General features: G+C 31.0%; 1 protein-coding gene and 1 pseudogene across 3 annotated transcripts; one reads left to right on the top strand and one right to left on the bottom strand.

The window, feature by feature from the left end:
• The first annotated feature begins 6029 nt into the window (after window positions 1-6029).
• Window positions 6030-7149, top strand: LOC145950627 (secreted RxLR effector protein 161 pseudogene; annotated as a pseudogene).
• Window positions 7150-12822: 5673 nt separating this feature from the next.
• LOC109794622 (mitotic checkpoint serine/threonine-protein kinase BUB1) lies at window positions 12823-18929 on the bottom strand. 3 transcript variants are annotated; one of them, XM_083062646.1, is made up of 13 exons: window positions 18155-18929; window positions 17991-18081; window positions 17730-17840; window positions 17551-17638; window positions 17102-17205; window positions 16947-17018; window positions 16775-16864; window positions 16535-16692; window positions 15925-15979; window positions 15710-15844; window positions 14209-15281; window positions 13390-13837; window positions 12823-13301 (listed from the first exon to the last, which is right to left on the bottom strand). In XM_083062646.1, exons 1-11 carry the CDS (start codon window positions 18382-18384, stop codon window positions 15267-15269), a joined length of 1149 nt encoding a protein of 382 aa, XP_082918772.1. In that variant the 5' UTR covers window positions 18385-18929; the 3' UTR covers window positions 12823-13301; window positions 13390-13837; window positions 14209-15266. The 3 variants fall into 3 exon arrangements, with proteins under 3 accessions (XP_082918772.1, XP_082918770.1, XP_082918771.1); XM_083062645.1 differs by having other exon boundaries at window positions 12825-13837; window positions 14209-14292; window positions 14960-15281; XM_083062644.1 differs by having other exon boundaries at window positions 12823-13837.
• Between the last annotated feature and the right edge of the window lie 4834 nt (window positions 18930-23763).

Below are 23763 nucleotides of genomic sequence, written 5' to 3'. Positions count from 1 at the left end.
AAACATCTTAATTTAGCTAGCATTTTTTTTTATCAATGTTAACATAACACTCGGTAAATTTGTGTGTATTTGGATGTAAGTTTGTGCTTATTGCCTAATAAGATTGAGGTGTAAGTATATATGTGTAATTATCTAACAAGAGTATAGAAAATTTTGTATCAATTAGTAGTATAACTAAAATAATATATGAGTGAAGATAATTTTGTACTCATAATTATAAACTAGTTTTTAGGATTAAATTACACACAGACACAAATTTTAAGATGATATTTGCTCTAAATTGTTAAGCTTATAAATTATTTTTTGAGTCATTAATTAACTATTTGTGTGTATTCAATCTTACAAATTTTAAAAACAAAGTATTTAATCATTAATGTGAGAAGTGTAAAAAATCTCATATCAATTAATTAATGATATATAAACAAAATAATTATAAATATGAGATATATCCTTTACCTCATGAGAGTTTTTGAAATTCAATTAAAGTCATGAGAGGTTTTGAAGTTGAATTAATGAGTCTAAACCTACGTTCTAAAGGAAATCAAGTGTCTAGTATCATACTAAAATAAATAAAATATATATGCATCTGTATTCTTTGTCTCCATATACCTAACACTATCAATCTTTTATTTAGATTTTGCCAGTATCTAATCCGAAGACAAACTAATAGTTTTGAAATATGTAATCGATCTAAAACATATTAATTGTTAGCAAGTATTTTACTGTATATAACGATTTAGAAACAAATTTTATGAGCTGAAGTTAATTGTATATCGTGGAAGAACGTATCTAAAGGATTTTGATGATGCCAAAGAAGTTAAAGAAAACAAGAGGTCAAGTTAAAGTAAGGTGACCAAGAAACAAAAATCTCAAAATATTTTAGATAAGTCTTGTCAACCTAGTTTAATATGTAAAAAGAAATCTTTAGAAATATTGCATAAAGTTCTTGGCCATTTAAAATAAAGAATTTCAAAGAAAACCCAAATATGATTTATATTAATAAGGTTTTGAAAATAAAGGTTTTCAATATTTTAAGTTTTAATAAGGCAATTATTGTTTTTAAGAGTCTGGTAATCGATTACCATTACATGTAATCGATTACCAAAGGATGAATCTCATATGTTCAAAGTCACTCTTTAAACGTGCTCTGGTAATCGATTACCCATTCCCTGTAATCGATTACCAGAAGATGGAAATTTCAAAATTTGAATTTAAACTTTACAACGTTCCAATCATTTTGAAACTAAACCGTTGAAATCGATTACCAAGTCTTGTAATCGATTACCAGAGCCTATTTTTCTGGAAAATTTTAGAAAGTCACAACTCTTCATGAAAAGTTATGACCTATGAAACAATCATCTATAAATACTAATAATTTTTCAGACAAAGGTTACGAACTCAATTGTGAAAAACTATCTTTACAATCACTTGGCCAAAAATCATTTGCAAATTATCTAAAGAGTTCTACTAAGATCAACAAGTGTAAAATCCGTTCTTCAAAGAGAGTTGTTATACTTCATTCATCTTTTCTATTGATCTGTAAAGGGGAAATTGTTGTTCTCCTTGGTGGTCTGTGATTCTCAACACGAGGAAAGAGAATTCCTAGGTGTTGGAGAATTTGAGTCTTGTAAAGGTTACAAGCATAGTGAAAAATCTCAAGTGGGTGACTTGAGGACTGGATGTAGGCAAGGTTGGCCGAACCAGTATAAAATCAAGTTTGCAATTCTTTATCCCTATACTTTTAATTTTATTGTGAAGTTTTTGAATCATTACGTACAAATTGTTTAAGATATTGATTTTATAAGAAAAAAGTTAGAAAAACTAATAAAGAGAAGAAAAATTAGATAACTTAATTCACCCCCCCCCCCCTCTTAAGTTACACGAGGCTACTTGACTAACAAGTGGTATCAAGAGCAGATTTCTTGTATAAGGCTTAAAAGCTTCAAGATTTGAAATGGCCTCATCAAATTTGTTATTTCCCGAAGGAAACTCTATTAATAGACCTCCTATATTCAATGGGGTAGGGTATCATTATTGGAAATCTAGGATGCAAATTTTTATAGAAGCCATAGACTTAAACATATGGGATGCTATTGAAATTGGTCATTTCATTCCCACTATTGTAGTTGGTCATGAAATAAAAAATTTGCCCAAAGATCAATGGAGTGAAGATGATAGAAGAAAGGTTCAATATAACTTAAAAGCCAAAAATATAATCACTTCTGCTTTAGGAATTGATGAATATTTTAGAATTTCAAATTGTAAGAGTGCTAAAGAAATGTGGGATACACTTGAAGTAACACATGAAGGCACTAATGATGTGAAAAGATCTAGGATAAACACTCTCACTCATGAATATGAATTATTTAGAATGAATCAAAATGAAAGCATACAAGACATGCAAAAGAGATTTACGCATATAATTAATCATCTTGCATATCTCTAGGAAAAGTGTTTCCTAATGAAGATCTTGTTAACAAAGTTTTGAGATGTTTGAGTAGGGAATGGCAACCAAAAGTGACTGCAATTGCTGAATCAAAAGATCTGACAACCATGCCTCTTGCCTCATTGTTCGGAAAACTCCAAGAACATGAAATGGAATTAATGAGACTGAATCAAAATGAGGAAAGTGATAAAAGAAAGAAAGGGATAGCACTCAAAACATCATCATCCATTCAACAAGAAGATGAGAAAGAAGAAAATATTGTGGAAGATGGTTTAGAGGATGATGAGGATTTCAGTCTCTTTATAAAGAGATTCAACAAATTCCTTAGAAACAAAGGAAACCGAAATAGAATCAACTTCAACAATAAAAGAAAAGGAGAAGACTCTTCTTCAACCCCAAAATGCTATGAATGTAATCAACCAGGACATTTGATATTAGAATGTCCAATCTATAAAAGAAGGATGGAGAAATCTAATAAGAAAAGTTTCAAAGAAAAGAAGGGGAAGAAAGCCTATATCACTTGGGAAGAAAACGACACAGATTCTACAAGTGACTCTGAAAATGAAGTTGTAAATTTGGGACTTATGGCCAATGACTACGAAAGCGAAGAAGAGGTAACATCTTCTAACAATGAAATCTCAATCTCATTTGATGAACTTCAAGATGCATTCAATGATTTACATAAAGAATCATTTAAACTTGCTAAATTAGTATCATCTTATAAGAAAACAATTTCAAAATTAGAAAATGAGATTTCAACATTAAATAATGAATTAGATAATCTCAAAACTGAAATTAAGATGATTAACTCTAAAAATGAAAAACATGAAATTAAAATTAAGTTAGATACTAATAAAGCAAATCATCCATGTTTAACTTGCAATAAATTTAAGGAAGAAATTAGTAATTTAAGAAACACTCTTGCAAAATTTTCAAATGGAAGAAATAATTTAGATATAATATTAGGAAAGCAAAAATGTATGTTTGATAAGACAGGATTAGGATATAATCCTCAAAAACAACAAAAGAAGAACAAAAATTTCTTTGTTCCCACACAAGTTACTAGTTTTCCTTTAATAACATGTTTTTATTGTGGGAAGCAAGGTCATAATTCTTCAAATTGCTATATTAGAAAGAATTTTAACAATCTCAAGAATTTGGTGTGGATTCCAAAAGGTTCTTTTGTTAATATTAACATTAAGGACCCAAAGAAAACTTGGGTACCTAAATCAACTCCTTCTTTGTCTTGAAGGATTCTAGCAACCAAACTTGGTACATTGATAGTGGATGTTCCAAGCACATGACAGGAGATGCTTCAAAATTTATTGACTTCACTCCTAAGAGAAGTGGACATGTAACCTATGGAGACAACAACAGAGAAAAAATACTTGGCATTGGAAAAATTGGTACAAATTTCTCAACCTCCATAGAAAATGTTTTACTTGTAGATGGTCTTAAACATAGTCTATTAAGTGTTAGCCAACTTTGTGATAAAGATTTTTCAGTATCCTTTGATTCACAAAAATGTCTAATAGAACACAAAAATGATAAACAAGTCAAGATAGTGGGATTTAGAATTAACAATGTATATAAAATTAAAATAGAAAATAATCCTAAACATTCTCAATGCCTCATGAGTAAAAATGATGAATCTTGGTTATGGCATAAAAGAATTGCTCACATAAATATGGAACACTTAAATAAATTAATCTCTAAAGATTTAGTAATAGGATTACCAAAAATTAAATTTGAGAAAAATAAATTATGTGATGCATGCCAAAAAGGAAAACAAGTGAAAGTATCTTTCAAACCAAAGAATATAGTTACAACCACAAGACCCTTAGAACTCTTGCATATGGACTTGTTTGGACCTTCTAGAACTATGAGCTTTGGAGGAAGTTACTATGGTCTAGTCTTAGTAGATGATTTCTCTAGGTACACTTGGACCTTGTTTCTTGCTAATAAAAGTGATACATTTGGTGTCTTTAGAAAATTTGCTAAACTAATTCAAAATAAGAAAAACCTTAAGATTGTCTCCATTAGAAGTGATCATGGAAAAGAGTTTGAAAATAAAGATTTTGATTTATTTTGTGAAGAAAATGGAATTGAACATAACTTTTCTGCACCTAGAACTCCACAACAAAATGGAGTAGTAGAAAGAAAGAATAGATCATTAGAAGAATTAGCAAGAACAATGCTTAATGATTCAAAACCCCCCAAATATTTTTGGGCAGAAGCTGTCAACACTGCATGCTATACTATGAATAGAGCCTTGATTAGACCTATTCTTAAGAAAACTCCTTATGAGTTATTCAATGGAAGAAAACCTAATATTTCACATCTTCACATTTTTTGATGCAAATGTTTTGTAGTTAATAATGGAAAAGATAACTTAGGAAAATTTGATGCTAAATCTGATGAGGGGATATTTCTTGGATACTCTCTAAATAGTAAATCATTTAGAATATACAACAAAAGAACTATGACTATTGAGGAATCAGTACATGTTGTATTTGATGAAACTAACCTTGTCTGTCCAAGAAGAGATGTTTTTGATGAAATTGTAGAAAGCTTTGAAGATACTCATCTTAATGAGCAAACTCACAAGGATGACAAAGATAAAGAAAAAGAGGATTCAACAATCCAAGAAGGTCAAACAAACATCAATTCTGAAAGAGAGTGGAGAATCTCAAGAAATCATCCTCTTGAAAATATCATTGGAGATATAACAAAAGGGGTAATTACTAGAAACTCTCTAAAAGAAGCATGCAACAATATGTCTTTTGTTTCTGAAATAGAAGTGAAAAATATTGATGAAGCTTTAAATGATGAACATCGAATTAATGCTATGCAAGAAGAATTAAATCAATTTGAGAGAAATCAAGTATGGGATTTGGTAAATAGACCCACTAATCATCCCATTATAGGAACAAAATGGATTTTTAGAAACAAACTTGATGAACATGGTCTAGTCATAAGAAATAAAGCTAGATTAGTTGCTAAAGGTTATAATCAAGAAGAAGGAATAGATTATGAAGAAACATATGCACCAGTAGCAAGACTAGAAGCCATTAGGATGTTACTTGCCTATGCATCAATAATGGACTTCAAATTATACCAAATGGATGTTAAAAGTGCTTTTCTAAATGGTTTTATTCAAGAAGAAGTTTATGTAGAACAACCCCCCGATTTTGAGAACTCAGAATTTCCAAACCATGTCTTTAAATTGAAAAAGGCTCTTTATGGATTAAAACAAGCTCCTAGAGCATGGTATGAAAAACTTAGTAAATTTCTTTTAGAAAAAGAATTTACAAGGGGAAAAGTTGATACTACACTCTTTATCAAAAGAAAAACTAATGACATCCTTTTAGTGCAAATCTACGTTGATGATATTATTTTTGGAGCTACTAATGACTATTTGTGCAAGGAATTTTCAAATGATATGCAAAGTGAATTTGAAAAGTCCATGATGGGAGAACTAAATTTTTTCCTTGGACTTCAAATAAGGCAAACCAAAAATGGAATTTTTATTAATCAAAGCAAATATTGTAAAGAATTGCTCAAAAGGTTTGGAATGGAGAATGATAAATCAATGGCAACACCAATGAGCACTACTTGCTACCTTGACAAAGATGAAGTGGGAAAATCCATAGATGTCAAGAAATATAGAGGTATGATTGGATCTCTCTTATACTTATCTGCAAGTAGACCTGATATTATGTTCAGTGTTTATTTATGTGCTAGATACCAATCTAACCCTAAAGAATCTCATTTGAGTGTTGTTAAAAGAATTATGAGATATCTATTAGGAACCCAAAATCTAGGTCTATGGTATCCTAAAAACATGTCTTTCAATCTAGTAGGTTAATCCGATTCTGATTTTGCTGGTGTAAAACTGATAGAAAGAGTACTAGTGGAACATGCCATTTTATTGGATCAGCTTTAGTATCATGGCATAGTAAAAAGCAAAATAGTGTTGCTTTATCTACTGCTGAAGCAAAATATATTGCTGCTGGAAGTTGTTGTGCACAAATACTATGGATGAAACAACAACTATCTGATTATGGTTTATCATTAGATCATATTCCAATTAAGTGTGATAATACTAGTGCTATCAATCTCTCTAAAAATCCAGTTCTTCATTCTAGAACAAAGCATATTGAGATACGCCATCATTTTCTTAGGGATCATGTTCAAAAAGGAGATTGTGTTCTAGAATTTGTTGAAACAAAGAATCAATTAGCTGATATATTCACAAAGCCCTTACCAAAAGAAAACTTCTTTTCAATTAGACAAGAATTGGGGATTCTAGACTTTTCTCACATTATTTTTTGATTCTATAGCAAAAAAGGCACATTTTTCATTTTTGTAATCGATTACAGGTTTAAGTAATCGATTACCAGAGGAAATGATTAAATTTTTAATCAGTGTAATTGATTACCATGGTCATGTAATCGATTACCAGTGCGTGTCTGCTTGTTCTGGTATATGTAATCGATTACAGAGTAGTGTAATCGATTACCAGTGCGAACTTCACTTATCTGGGTAAAAGTGTAATCGATTACCATGGAATGTAATCGATTACCAGTGCCAAAATGCACAGAATCTCAAAAAGGTGTAATCGATTACCATATTCATGTAATCGATTACACGACTCCTCTGCACTTAAAGGAGTGCAGTTCGTCTTCTTCCTCACGAAATAACCTCCATAGCCTCCGCGCCCTAACCTCTTTAAATCCCCATATCTTCCTCAATTCTTAACCAAATCGAACCCCGTTTGTTCCATTCTTCTTCATTTTCAATTCTCTTCAATTCTACCGATTCGATTTTACAAAATAATCACTCAAATGGCGGAATCATCAAAACGTCGTAAGGGTTCTTCACGTTCAACCACTGCCGGCCGCCATCAACAGCCTCCCTCCGACAACGCTCCTGCGAATCAAATTCCATATACTGGACGTGCTCTCGCTCTGTTCTCCTCAGACGAACAACGAGATAGGTACTACCAGTTATTTTCTGAGCGAAATATTGTTGATCCCAAGTATATTAGTGTTGATTTTTTTGAGGAAGAATCATTTGAGTGTTATACTATTTTTTAAAATTCTGGGTTGGTGGATTTTATGTCTATGAAGAACCCTGTTTATCCAGAATTAGTCAGGGTCTTTTACAGCAATTTGGAAATCAGGAATGGAGTTCTTTACACTGAGGTTAAAAAAATTCCAATAGTGATAAATCAGTCTCTGTTTGGAGATTTATCAAAATTAAAAGATCAGGGTACTCTGTTTGAGGGAACCATTCCGGATACATGGAAACCAGAATATTCCCATCCCAATGCCCGAAGTATGATTTGTGTAGATAACGCTGACATGACTGGAAGATTATTGGCTGGCTCAATGAAATTTGATTATAGAATCATGCATTACATAATTGTTCGGGTACTGCTTCCCCGCACGACTAACCTTGCCCAGGCTTCAGAGGAGGACTTAATTTTGATATGGGCTCTAATCACTGGCCGGGAATTTAGCTGGGCTCATCTGATTAGGAGTCGAATGAAGAAGGCCTTGTGGGTTAATGCTTCTCTTCCATACCCACATTTTGTAACTACTATTTTGGAACATTTTAAAGTTTCTCTGGTAGATGAAACCTGGGTTCCAGTTAAGAGGGTCTTTGAGATTGGGGCAAATGTAATTGCTTCCTTTGGGTACAAGAAAACACTGGACAACACCTGGGTCAAGAAGCAGGATTTTCAAGCAGTAGACACTGACGATCGAACTCCGTCACCACCTCCTCAAGATCCTTCATCAGCACTTCTCTCGGATGTTCTCAATGAAATTAGAGATCTCCGGTTCTATGTTGGTGAACGTTTTGATTCTCTTGACACTCGCATGACTCGTCTTGAGGAGGAAGTAAAATCTCTTAGACGCCCTTCCGAGTAGCTAGTTGACTCTGATTCTGTTATTTGCTATTTTAGTTTATCTTATGTTTTGGACTATTTTTTAGTCAATTTCTGGATCTTTGATTAGTATGTTTTAGGTTAATTTTGCTCGCTTGACTCTGACTATTTTGCTCATAGGACATATTTTACTTTTGTTTCTGAATGGTGTTTGTTTATCTTATTAAAATTTTTTTATATATTGTCTCATTCCTTTTGATGTTGCCAACACTACAATAAATGTTACATATAGTGACATACAAAAAGTGTCACTATAAGTATAATATATGTAGGTATATATCTATTTGGCATATAGCTACACACAATTTTAATGTTGATTTTGAATGAGATTTAACAACATATTTTAAGTCTCACTATAGCTTATACCTACACTTTTTAACAATATACCAACATATATTATATTTATTGTGTAGGTAAAAGTAGTTTTTAGTGACACTTATTATATCACTATAGAATGTGTGTCACTATACGGCAATTTTCTTGTAGTGCAAAGGGGGAGAGAAAAGGAAAGAAGGGTCCTGATCAAATATTAGATATTTTGAATTGAACAATTTAATCTGATCATTACAACTGTCTATTTAAAGTCAAATTTTTACAATATAAAAATTAACATCAAACAATGATTTATTAAGGGGGAGACTAAGGGGGAGTGATCGATATACACTATTTTATGTTTCTTTCCATCTACAGTATGTTGTCATCATCAAAAAGGGGGAGAATGTGGAAGAACGTATCTAAAGGATTTTGATGATGCCAAAGAAGTTAAAGAAAACAAGAGGTCAAGTTAAAGTAAGGTGACCAAGAAACAAAAATCTCAAAATATTTTAGATAAGTCTTGTCAACCTAGCTTAATATGTAAAAAAGAAATCTTTAGAAATATTGCATAAAGTTCTTGGCCATTTAAAATAAAGAATTTCAAAGAAAACCCAAATATGATTTATATTAATAAGGTTTTGAAAATAAAGGTTTTCAATATTTTAAGTTTTAATAAGGCAATTATTGTTTTTAAGAGTCTGGTAATCGATTACCATTACATGTAATCGATTACCAAAGGATGAATCTCATATGTTCAAAGTCACTCTTTAAACGTGCTCTGGTAATCGATTACCCATTCCCTGTAATCGATTACCAGAAGATGAAAATTTCAAAATTTGAATTTAAACTTTACAACGTTCCAATCATTTTGAAACTAAACCGTTGAAATCGATTACCAAGTCTTGTAATCGATTACCAGAGCCTATTTTTCTGGAAAATTTTAGAAAGTCACAACTCTTCATGAAAAGTTATGACCTATGAAACAATCATCTATAAATACTAATAATTTTTCAGACAAAGGTTACGAACTCAATTGTGAAAAACTATCTTTACAATCACTTGGCCAAAAATCATTTGCAAATTATCTAAAGAGTTCTACTAAGATCAACAAGTGTAAAATCCGCTCTTCAAAGAGAGTTGTTATACTTCATTCATCTTTTCTATTGATCTGTAAAGGGGAAATTGTTGTTCTCCTTGGTGGTCTGTGATTCTCAACACGAGGAAAGAGAATTCCTAGGTGTTGGAGAATTTGAGTCTTGTAAAGGTTACAAGCATAGTGAAAAATCTCAAGTGGGTGACTTGAGGACTGGATATAGGCAAGGTTGGCCGAACCAGTATAAAATCAAGTTTGCAATTCTCTATCCCTATACTTTTAATTTTGTTGTGAAGTTTTTGAATCATTACATACAAATTGTTTAAGATATTGATTTTATAAGAAAAAAGTTAGAAAAACTAATAAAGAGAATAAAAATTAGATAACTTAATTCACCCCCCTCTTAAGTTACACGAGGCTACTTGACTAACATATATAATTAAAACAAAAAATTAGGTTAAAATATATTTTTAATTTTCATAGTTTCACATACTTTATCTTTTAGTCTCTATAATTTAAAATACATACTTTTAGTCCATATTTAACATGCAATTTTGCTCCTCATGTGTTGCACCTGTTCAAAAAGGTGACAAACTCTCTAAATCTCAATGTCCTCAAAATGATAATGATAGAGTTGAAATGGAAACGGTCCCATAAGCTTTCGCTGTTAGTAGTTTGATGTATGCTCAAGTTTGTACTCGTCCCGATATTGCTTTTGTTGTTAATGCTTTAGGGAAATACTCGAGCGACCCAGGTTTGGGTCATTGGAAAGCCGTTAAAAAGGTCTTTAGATATTTGCACGGAACCAAGGATCATATGTTAACCTATAAGAATTCTGATCAACTTCAGCTCATTTTTTATTCTGATTCTGATTTTTGCTTGTTGCCCTAACGACCAAAAATCTACTTACAATTTTTTTATGATGGCAAGAGGAGTTATTTCTTGGAAGAGTGTTAAACACGCTCTTACAACTACTTCTACCATGGAGGCAGAGTATGTCTCTTGTTATGAGGTTACTTGTCAAACTGTGTGGCTTAAAAATTTGATTTTTAGCTTTCATATTGTTGAAAGTATTTCTAGGCCACTTGTGACATATTGCGTCAATATTACTGCTATGCATTTCTTTCAAAACAACAGAAGTTCTACTCATTCAAAACATTTTGATATAAAAATTTTGTTTATTAGAGATAAAGTTTTGGATTTTTATACTCGAATTGAGCATATTGTTATAGAAAATATGTTAGCAGATTCATTGACTAAATGTTTAGCTATTGGAGTTTTTCAAAATCATGTAACTCATATGAGTGTGGTTAAGTTTTTTTGATGTATTAGGTTAGTGGGAGTCTAAAATTTACATTTTTATTATTATGGTTTTCATGAGATGTAAATTTATCAATGACGTCATTTTTATTACATCTCTTTTAGCATATAAAATTGCTTAGACCATGTTTGGGATCACATATTTATTATGTTTTTCATTATCCATTATTTATGAAATATAAGCATAAGGTATGTATCCCTATCAGATACTATCTTTGTGGTTCATGTTTATATTTCTTATATTGTTAATTGATATATGTGCCCGTGTTGTAATTGGTATATTTAATTTATTGATTAATGTTATTCAAGTGGGAGAATGTTATATTTATATAATTATTCTTTATTTTATTATTATTATGGATTAACAATTAATAAATTATATTTATATGCTAATTTTTGAGCTTAGGGGAGCCTGAACATGATGAGATCAAGATTATCTCTGAAGCTTAAAAGAGTTTTGATGATCACAAAATGCGTGTCAAGGACAACAACAACTTAGAAGACAAAAACAAAGTCAAAGAAAGTGCTATGTAATAGGGATTAGTATATAAATTGTTTTGAATGAATTTATTTGTTGTGTGTGTTGTGTGCATAAGCTAAATCTATATCTAAACTGATTAGATAGTGTATGATGATGAGTTAAAAGGACTAAAAAGTTATTTTGAGACTTAAAACGAAGTTTTGAAAACTAACTCAAAATAATCGATTATCATTAAATATAATCGATTATTCCAGCAACAGGCAAAATGGGAGGCCTTGCTGCAATAATCGATTATTTGCAAAATAATCGATTATCCCATAAATAAGTCTCTGGAATAATCGATTATCCAGCAAAATAATCAATTATATTGTTCTTGGTTGGTTTCCAGAAAACCTGAAGAACAAAATAATCGATTATTCTTTAAAATAATCGATTATCTAGGTCTGAAACTTTTATAAATAGTTTGAACTTTTTGAAACTTCAGAACAGAGTTAGAATTGAGAATCAAATTTAGAAAAGCGTTTTTGTGGAGTCTTTGTGACAATCTTGAAGAGTTTTCTTTGTGAATCCAAGAAGAAAAACGTTTGTGAAAAACTTTGAGAAATGATCATCATCATCATCACATTCTTGAAAGGGGAAGATTAAGATTTGCTTCTGAATTCTAGGTGAATTCGTTCCTTAATTCTTTGTGAATACTTGTAAAATCTTGAGAAGGGTTTCTCAAGTGGTAAGGATTCTTGTAGTGGGTTTCTACAAGGAGTGCTTTCTTGGGGTCAAGAAAGTGGTTATCTTTAGTGTTGAAGTATATGCATGTGTGGTATGCTTGTAAACCTTCTTCATTGAGATAGTGGAACAAATCTTGATCAGGTTCTGATTAAGGACTGGATGTAGGTCACATGAGGAGTGGCTGAACCAGGATAAAAGACTTGTGTAATCTTCTTCTACCCTTATCTTTTACTTTGAGTAATATCTTGATTGTACATTAAAGAAGATGATTCTTGATTAGCATGTGTTCATGAATATTGTTGGTTTAAACTGAATTAAAGCATTACATTTGAACCTCATTATTTTGTAATCAAGAAAGCATATAAAATTCATTCTTCTATAACAAGTCTTTAAAGAAACTTCATTGAAAATTCAGTCTTAGAAAAGTTTTAGTGAAATAAAGATCCTAAATACTCTGAAATTTTTAAAGGGTCATAGAATCCAATTTACCCCCCTCTTGGATTGTGTCATTCTTTTCTAACACTAATATCAATTATATTGCACATTGTTATTAATTTATGAGTAATGTATATTGCGCTTCTGATGAATGGTCCATGATGGGTTGGACTATTCAGTAGCCCGTTGAAAGGTCATTGGTCTCTACTTATAGGGAGAAATACATTTTTTGTCTTTTATCTTTTCACCTTCTACTAGGGAGAAAGCAGTCTTCTCTCACGTTGTTCAAGACCAACAAGAATGAATCCTTCATTAACAGTAATGTGGAAAAATTTTCATATCTTGAGGTTCTTCCAAATTTAACAAACTTAAAATTAAGTTTGTTAAATATAAACCTGGACTAATTCGAAAAATAATCTTAAACAATAATTAAACTATAACTCTACATTAACAGTAATAGGAAAAAGTTCCATATCGTGAGGTTCCTCCAATTTAGGTCCAGCTTCTTCCATTTTAGGCATTTTGGGTCTCCCTGCACTTGCACACGCACACGTACAATACTTGTTAAAATAGATGAGCAACGTTACAAGGAAATTAATGACGAGGGATAGGACCATAACTGCTAATGTTATAAACCAAATCAGAGGAAGGTTGAAGAAGCCACAGCTCACACTAAGCCCGGATGCTTTGGCTGCCAAAGATGGAATGTAATACAATGGTCCAAAAATTAACTTCAGCAAAACAATAATCTGATATATAAGATCTAGTGAACCAACTAGCAACCAAATCAGCGTATAGTAAACTATTATGGAAGTCGCATCAATAATTTCCAGAATGAATTTATCATATATTTTATCCAAGTTCAGCAGTGTTGATCCAGTGTTTCCCAATGTCAAGACCGAACTGAGCAATTAATTTATCCGCCTGAACTTTAAGAAAAGCAAAACATAACCCAATCATTATCCAATGAATATGGGGAGGAATGCTCAATATACTTCTCCATATGAAAGGAAAAACTTCGAAGAAGCTTGACGGCAGGGTATTCACGTAAACATTTTTAGTAGGTGCCTGGCAAAAGCAAGAAAAACCCGATCAGATATAGTTCTTTTCTTTTCTTTTCTTTTGTCTTAAAATCTTGAAGATTTGGGTTACTTTCTTTCTAAATCTTGAAGATTTAGAAGGTATATTACTGACTTATTAAAGATAGTTTCTTGGAATAGAAATCAGTAAAATTGGTCCTGTTTCAATGACTAAAAAAAAAAAGCTTCATAGAGTAATGAATTTACTAAGATGTTATAATAAACAGGTAGTATGATTGGGCCATAGGCTTTCATTACTTACAAAATTGGGTGTCTTGTGAGGCAGTATCAGCAAGCATTAGAGAAAATTATGTTTCAATCGCAGAGAATATGAACGTGAGCAAAGCAATCGCAAAGTACCTGTGTGTTTGGGTAGTGCTGTTCTGCAGGGGTTATCGGCGTTTCCTCATCGAACTTCATGATGTTACAGCACAGACCAAGAAACTTCAAAGACGGAGAGAGGAGACGGAACAATAAAAACAAGTTAGAGAGAGACACTGTGTAAGTTCTCCATAATTCAGGCACCGAGTATAAGTACTTTTGGTTTTCACTTTGGTTTAGTTAAAGGGCATTTTGACCAAAAGAAATTAAAAAAGTTAAAAAAATTTGGAAATAAATCATTTAAAAAACAATTTCCCAAAATGAATAATTTCAGCCACGTGGACACTCAAAAACGTAAAAAAAAAAATAGGACGTGGTGCAAGAAAGTATAAAAGTCTGTCCAGTAATATATTATGTAACTTCGATCTAGCAGCACGGCATACCTATAATGGAAAACCAAGTATCACAGAACTCAACTAAATATATAGATTTCAAAGAACTCGGAACTTCATAGATGATTTGTACATGAAACACGCCCTAGACAATAAACATAACGGCTTATACGACTGTCAATCTTCTTAAAACACTCTACATGTATGTACATATCATTACTTAAATTGGTCAAATTTCTGACCATACTCTAGCTACAGAAGACAAAAAGAAAAGGTTTGAATTACAGGTGATAATGCAGGCTAAACAAATAAAGAGTGTAATTTGAAGTGCATTAAGATCTTAACTCACTAAAGAGCATGTCCTACAAAACTAAACAAATAAAACAAAGGAAGTTCACCTTCTAAATCTGTCCCTGATTGCTTGCATCGTGCATTTGTTTATTTTACTTCCTTCATCACAAGAATATAGTAGGTTCTTAGTAGCCGCTAGATGGTTAAAACAAAAGTGGAGGTGTAATGATCTTAAAACATTAAGCAGAACATAAGGAAGCCCTTTGCTTTGAGAGTAACTCCTTCAGTTTCTTTATAAGCTGCGGATTGGAGCCCATGTAGTCCTGGAAGGACTTCTTCAAATCCTGCAGCAACCTCCTATCATCATCGTGGGGGTATTGGTTTAGCATCTTAGTGAACAAAGTCTTCCAGAGCTCAATGTTCCAGTAACTGTTTGATTCAATTCAACAAGCAAAATATCAGAACGAAAAGGAAAGTTGATAATAAAAGGGTAAAAAGCACTTCCGTTGTGGCATTAAAGTTTCCAAACTGACTTTAGTAACCAGGAACTGGAAAAAGAAAATTTCCATATAACAATCTTTTTAAAACTAGTCGCAGTGCTGAACAAAAGAAACAATTGCATTTTACATTAAGAATATTCCGTTTAAAGGGTAGTCTGGGAAGATACACGTAGCTCCCATCAGATTGTTCTTTTTTGACGATTTCCATATAGGAGTTATGCAACATCATATGGACAATAGCACAAATGCCATATGCATCTACTTGTTACAGGTGATAGTGAAGGGAAACTCAAATGCCAGTAAATAATGAATTCCATCGCATTTGTACTTTGCAATGTATTTTAAGAAATGACTTGCCTGAAATTTCCACGGCTTATCCTCTAGCATCTCAATGCAGCGAAAACCAGAAGTTCTGCAATCTCCCTTAAATAGTGTGTGATCTGGAAAGAGATGCAGATCGATCCCCCTTCCCCAGTCAACAAGGCAAAGACCCTGCAAGATAAAACAATAAGCACTGTCTATTAATGAAACCAACAAAAAAATCTTATTGTATCATCCGGAGAAAAACTGACCTGATCACACCAAGAACCACTCCGGTCCAAGAACCCATCTTCTGTAAGGTCACCCCTGAAAAATAGCGAGGAATGTAATTAGCAATATTCACAAATACAAATCATGTAAGCAACTTGACACATTACATGACTGTTATAGCATGCATTGCACATCATACAACGCTCATTAAATAAAAAATATTTCAAGCATTTGCAAGCAGGTTCTGTCATTAAACATGGCAAGGCATTTTATATGATTTATATTGTTGATGCTTTTAATTTTCATTCCAGCAAATGATGCTTTGATAGATACAGAGGGTCTTTGTAAACGTCACATCCTTAGATACAGGAGTATGAAATAACTAGAAGGACGCAAATAATGGGTTGAAAATATCTTTACTACAGATACATTACTACATTAGCAATACCCTCATAAATTAAGAATGCGGAAACAACTTTACAATTACGTATTGCGAGATACAAACAAACCAAGGAATGAAGGAAAGGGACAAATGGATAACTTGAAAGAAAGGGAAAGTTTTGAAGTATTAGAATTCTAATTGTACAAGCATGAAATTTGTTAAAATAAGTGAGACATGAGCATGAAATGCAAGTTGCGAGAGAAGCTTACATAGCATAGCGCATTAGCAGATTATCAGGCTTGAAATCACCATGAATCAAGCCAACATCATGCAAAGTTTCAACCATGTGTAACATTTCTATAGTGTAATAAATACACAACAATTCTTCCATGGATTTTCCTATGACCACATATGAGTTAATGACATCCTGCACAGTATTTTCAGTTGAAGATTAATACCATAGAATACTGAAGATAGCAAGGGAAATCAACAGAAATAAAATAACTGACCTGTAATGTCCCATTAGCTAAATAGTCACAGATGAGTATACTACAGTCAGAATAGAGATGCATTTGTTGAGCGAAACCATAACTTGACCTCTGATAAAGTTAAACGCAGAAATCAGAATAAGCACATGCTCATAGAAACAGCAGGTTGATAGTATAATTGATAACAGCATACCTCTCTATCTAAGATGCGCTGATCAAGTTGACGATACATGTAAAATTCCCAAGGGAATGCTGGATTTTGTATCTGCCATTTAAGGATCAAAATACAATCTAATGAGATAATAGGTCTACATTTCAAAGAAAAATAATTTGAAAGGCCATCATCACCTTTAGTGCAACAACATTGTCAGGATCACTGTCGACAGTTGCCTTATATACTTGGGCAAACCCACCCTGTCCAGCACAGCCCTTGATATGGTACTTCATTCCACCTTTAATGTCATGTTAAGGACAAACAAGAAATAGTACTGTTAGTAAAATAAATTGGAATCTGCGTATGAGGAAAGTGATTAACATAAAAATGAACTCTTCATGTTGATCTTACATATGCATAAAGCTGGAAAGCAGTCAGACAACTACATTTAGATTTTGAGTGGAACGCTATTTTGATCCCTGAAAGACTTAAATTGATTTTTTTTTTCATCTTTCAAGGAAAAAATGACAGTTCTAATGTTTCAGTGAGTAATGTGACTAACTCGAAATTTTTCAAGAGCCAAAATGGTGTTTTACTCTCAGATTTCAGATAATAAATATGACAAGACTAAAGAGTGTAGAACCTATTTCTATAACTTTATTCCTTGATGAATTCTTCAACATTGATAAGGCCACTTTTCCTGTGTATGATTTAGTGCTTGAACGGTACCCCTGAAATGTATTCAAAGAAGCATAAGGGAACTGAATCTTAGTCAGATGTATTAAATCAAGGCAGGTAGGTAATAGGATTAAAACATCTCACATCAAATTTCTTAATTAAAGGATGTATCTTCTTCATCAGGCTATCGATGGTGGAGGTGTCCCATGGATTAATGCCATTATTTTCCATTTTAGTGGATTCTTTATTATCAACCTGAAATCCAATATTATATAACAATTCTCAAATTAGTGATTAGAAATTTCAAAATTGAACTGACACAAGTGACAGAGACCATAAACAATAATAGTATAAAAAAATTGTCTATTGTCTTTTAATTGTAAGGAACTTTTCCGATATGCATGCCTTCTGACTTGAAGCAGCATTCTGTATTTCAGAAATTCTATTGAGAAATAAGGTCTGTGCCTTCTTCAACCACTCAATTGGCTCCGCATTCCTGACAAACATTGACCCATAAAATAAAAATTACATTTTCTTAACATTCAATTTACAATATCAACTACACCGACCTGGAAATGCCAAGATGATAGATGTTGAGAGCATCGCGCAATTTTCCCTTCAACTCAAAAAAACTCGCAGACCACACATAAAGTGAAGAATTATCCGCACATATATTACTGTCCAGCATTTCTTTGAAAACACTGTCAAAATCATCACTAACTCCCATCTGCACAAAGAAAACAACAGAACCAAGTTGAGCCCTTCCAACAACATAACCGATTCTGCTAATTACGCGCATGCATGCCGCAGTGAGTTTCTATGCTAGTTGCAATATTAGTTAGACAATGCATTGAGGTCTCACTTGAATAAATTTCTCCATAAAGAAAAAGAAAATAAAAAGGCAAAATGAATTAAATCTCTCTAGATTAATGCACTTAAGTTTTAATAGAATCTCTCTCATCGAATTTGTCTAAGTCTTTTTGACTTAAGAAAAAAAATTGAAGTTCATCTTTAGATAAATTTATCTGTAAACACCTATTCAGGAGAAGAAGGCATCACATAAGCTAAAATCAAATTATGCACTAGTTTTCAAATAAGTTAAATATAAAGAGCTTTTAAAAAAGATAAGTGCATAAATTAATTTTAGCTTATGCAAGAAACTCAATTTATTTTATTTTTTTTATTTACTTCTACTCAAGCAGAAGTTTATCTAGCCATAATCTAATTCAACTTTGCTTTTTATTTTTTATTTTTCTTTTATAAGTGATTACCAACAAGTTTATCCAAATAAAGGCTAAGATTCTGTAATTAGCTACACTAATCACTCTTACGAGCGGAATTGTTAATCTCTGTATGCGCACATACCCTAGGGCGTGTTGACCTTAATGAAAATAAGCTATTTTGTATTGAACTAGAGGATGACCATATTTAACATTTCTTGCTGGAAGATCGGAGAGTACAACTCATTCATTCTCTTTGTAAAGGCAACCAATGCACTAGTTTTTTTTATTCTTTTAAAAATAATAAAAAAATTATATTTTAATTAAGTTGGTTGCATGTGGAACAAGTATTTAAGGATTGTGGCGGTTTTAAACCGGCAAAAATTTGATTCTGTTGTAGCGATTAAAATAACCATCAGAATTGTAATATGATACAATTTTTTTTTTTAATTTTATCTTATGTCAATTATTTGTCAATTACCCTATTGGTATTAGATTTATTATGGTTTAGGACCCTTAGGCGAGATCATAATGAATGAGAATTTTTATATTATAGGCATTTTGGTTGTATATTCAGAAACATTTAATTTTTTTATTGCATATTAAATGTTTCTTTGTTGTTTTGATAACGACTTTTTTGTTTATGCAATTGACTTCGATCAAAAAATTTAATGAGACAAATTTTGAGGACCAGAATGAATCTTTGAATTTATATCTAACAATTACTAATATGGACCTTTCTTTAAGGGAGGAAGAGCCTCCAACTCTTACTCCTAAATCCATTATTGTCTAGAGAACTTCTCATGAGAAATTGGAACACTCAAACAGGGTGTGCCTAATGGTGATGAAATATACCATGGAGAAGTCTATTTGACAGAGCATTCCAGAAAATGATAAGGCTAAGGATTTTTTTAGGTCAGTTGGTAGAAATTTATGACTTTTGACAAAGCTCAAAATGGTCAATATTTGTCTCTTATTGAGAAGATCAAATATGATGGTATTTGAAATTTGATCAGGTGTTCACTTCTTTTGGCTTCAAGGAAAATGCCTCAGATAAGTGCATTTACTTGAAGACTAGTGGGAGTCATTTCATCATTCTTGTCTTATATGTTTATGATATTCTTCTTACTAGTAGCAGTGTTGAACTTTTCACTAAGACAAAATTTATGTTAAATAGCCACCTTGATATAAAGGACCTTGGTGATGCCTCTGTTGTTATAGGCATTCAGATTTTCCATAATAGGTCACATGGCATTCTTGGATTGTCTCAGAGAAGGTATATTGATAAAGTCCTCAAACAGTATAATATATTAATATTTTTTAATCTTTATAGTTTAATATAAATATTTTTATTTCATATATTTATAATTTCTTAATCTTTTTAGTTTTTATTTTTTAATACTATTTATTTTGTATTAACATGGTAAAGAACTTTAATTTTGTAAGGATAAAAAATGGTATTTCAATAATGGATGTCACAAGTAAGAATACAAAAAAAGATACAAAATGTTGAAAAATTTAATTTAAAGTAACTCCATCAAAATGAATTTGACATCAAATGTATAAAATTAAATTAATATCTCTATGTCAAAACGAAAGAGACAACATTTTAAAAAAAAATTAACAATAATAACTAAAATGATTAAAAAATTATAAGTATAAACATTAAAAAGATTTATCTTTAAATAAGGACTATAAATATTTATTTTAAAGTATAGAAACTAGAAAATAATTTAAATAAAATTTTAAATACTAAAAGAAAAAAGTATTTCAACAAAAAAAATTATTGGAAAATATGTTCCACACGTTTCCATTGCACGATTCTAATTTGACCAATTGCTAAAGAAGATGGAGATTCATTAATTGATCCAGGTACAAATTAAATAGTTGAGCAACAATTCATTTACTCCAATACCATTTATGCTAGAAGAAATTAAAGAAGCAAAAGCATGCCTAGGAAGTAAGAATCTTAGCGCTTAAAAGAAAGGACAAGCGAGATGTTATAAGGATTTACGCAACAATAATCATCCTATTTTAAGCATCAAATTAATACAAGAATTGGGACAAATCAATCCCAACCAACTCACAATTACTAACATTTGTCGATATGACTGAAAATTAGGGCCAATTATCATATGGATTTGGCTTATAAATTCTAATCCAACAAAAATTGAGTTCAAAAAAAAGTTGACCAAATTATATGATCGTTAAGTTTTTTATTTAGGTCAGATTCAAATTGATTCGATTATAATTTAGGTTGGATGGTCTATTTTGGATTGAATCTATAATAAAATGGATTGAATTAGTTAATTAATTTAAGATTTTGACATATGAATATAAGAGATTTGTAAGTAAGATTAGAGATATTCCAACGAATATAAAAATTAGACACTATAATAAATATGAGTGTGTATTCTTTCATTTAATTCAATCCACAATCTTCTTCATTCTCGAGTTTAGTCCCTTCTTATCACTTTAGTCCAACTTCTCCCTTCTTATCACTTTAGTCCAACTTCTCCCTCCTTCCCTATTGAATTTGAGAATAGCTTCAAAATATTCAAATTGAGTTCAATCAAAATTATTCATATTAAATTATTTTTTTTAATCTACTTAAATCAGAAACAGATCGAATCCACTCGTTTATCTTTTTTGGTTAAAACTCTATTTTGGTCCCTTATAATCTTTTTTTGTTTCAATGTAGTCTCACTTTTATTTTTTGTCTCAATTTGGTCCCAAACTAATTAATTAGTTTCAATTTAGTCCCAAATTAATTAATTGGTTTCAATGTGGGACTTCCGTCCAAATTATTTAAACGGAATTAACTTTTGGGCATGTGGATGCCACGTAAATGCATACGTGGATGCCACGTAAATGCATACGTGGATGCCACGTAGATGCATACGTGGATGCCACGTGGATGACAATTTTTTTGAAAACACCTGGACCCAGAACGGCCCGTTCTGAAACCAGAACGGGCCGTTCTGGTTGCACTCTTCGTGTGTTAATTTTGCAACTGAAACGGGTCATTCCAGATGCGAAAATTAACACACCACCAGTGCAGCAAAATAGGTCGTTCTGGATTCAGAACGGCCCGTTCCAAAACTGAGAATAAAATATTTTTTGCTTAATTGTGTAAGTATTATAATTATGCAATTTTGATCCCTAAGATTTTAATTGAGTAATTTCAGTCCTTAAAAGATTTTAGTTGTGTAATTTTAGTCTCATAATTTTTAATTGAACAATTTTAATCTCTCAAATATCATAATTGTGCAATTTTAGTCTTTCTCATTAAAAATTTAATAATTTTAAAATTTTAATATATATATATATAATGTTTTAAAACTATATAATTGTTTTCTTATTTAAATTACCGTATATTATAATTTTTTTAATGTATCAAATGATATATATTTATTATTAATTTTTAATGGGAGAAATTAAAATCGTACTATTATGATATTCGAGGGACTAAAATTGTTCAATTAAAAATTGAAGGACCAAAATTGCGAATTGCAATTCTTTAAGGACTAAAATTACCCAATTAAAATCTTGTGGATCAAAACTGCACAATTGTAATACTTGAGGGATAAAAAATGCAATTAAACCAATATTCTTTATTAATTTTATTAAAAAATATAATAATTTTGAAAAATATTTTTTATAGTAAAAAATTTAAAATTACTTATTTTTATAAAATACAATTGTCTTATAAATAGAGTAATAATTTTTTCTTTTTCTCTTTCTGTTTGAAGAAATATTTAAGTATCACTTTATAATTTTTTGCAACTTATTTAAAATTAAAGGAATAAAATGATAAAAATTAATAAGATAAACATAATAAAATAAAATATATAAAAAATATTAATATATTTATTTTATTAGATATAACAACATAATTAAAATATAATTAATAATATATATTTTATAAAATTATTAATATTTTATATATAAAAAAAATGAAACCGGAACGGGCCTTTCTGGTTGCACTTTTGATGTGTTAATTTTGCACCTGGAACGGGCCGTTCCGGATGCAAAATTAACACACCAAAAATGCAACCAGAACGGCCTGTTCCGATTTCAGAACGGGCCGTTCTGGGTCCAGGTGTTTTCAAAAAAATTGTCATTCATGTGACATTCACGTATGCATCTACGTGGCATCTACGTGCCCAAAAGTTAACTCCGTTTAAATAATTTGGACGGAAATCTCACATTGAAATCAATTAATTAATTTGGGACTAAATTAAAACTAATTAATTAATTTGAGACTAAATTAAGACAAAAAATAAAAGTGAAATTATATTGAAACAAAAAAAAATATAAGAGACCAAAATAGGTATTTAACCATATTTTTTTTGTTTTTCGATTTGGAGTCATGAAGTATCAAATTATTGCTGAAAGCACATCATTATACAAAAATGAAAAAATATTGTATAATTTGACACCACCAATCTCATCAATCTTAAGGGTCAAGTTTAATTATATATATATATATATATATATATATATATATATATATATATATATATATATATATATATATATATTCTAAAGGAAACATGACTTTGAGACAATAGATAAATGACTTAGAATAAAAATATTTATTACAGGCACTATTGTCCTTTATTTTTATCGTTGTCGGAGATAAAATTTAAGTTAATTTAACCATGAATCTATTTATTTGTGGCATAAATGCCAACATACGTAATTTTTGTAACTTAGACGTTTGTCTGTATAATAAATGTCATTTTAATAAAACTTTTTTTAAGAGAACATTTTATTAAAACTTATTTAAACACAAATTAGTTTATTTCAATTTGTTAGCAACTTAGACTTTTGTCCACTTGTAGGCTATATAAATTAATGGGTTACCAACTTACCATGCTATCATTCCACGTGTGAGCTATATATAAGATCTATATTTTTATTTTTAATAATTTAAGTTCTTCCATAAATAAATT

Source organism: Cajanus cajan, chromosome 8 (assembly GCF_000230855.2).
Source record: "Cajanus cajan strain Asha chromosome 8, NIPB_CcT2T_4, whole genome shotgun sequence".
Taxonomy (NCBI): Eukaryota; Viridiplantae; Streptophyta; class Magnoliopsida; order Fabales; family Fabaceae; genus Cajanus; species Cajanus cajan.
Note: the sequence above shows the minus strand (reverse complement) of the source record. Positions and strands in the feature narration are given on the sequence as shown.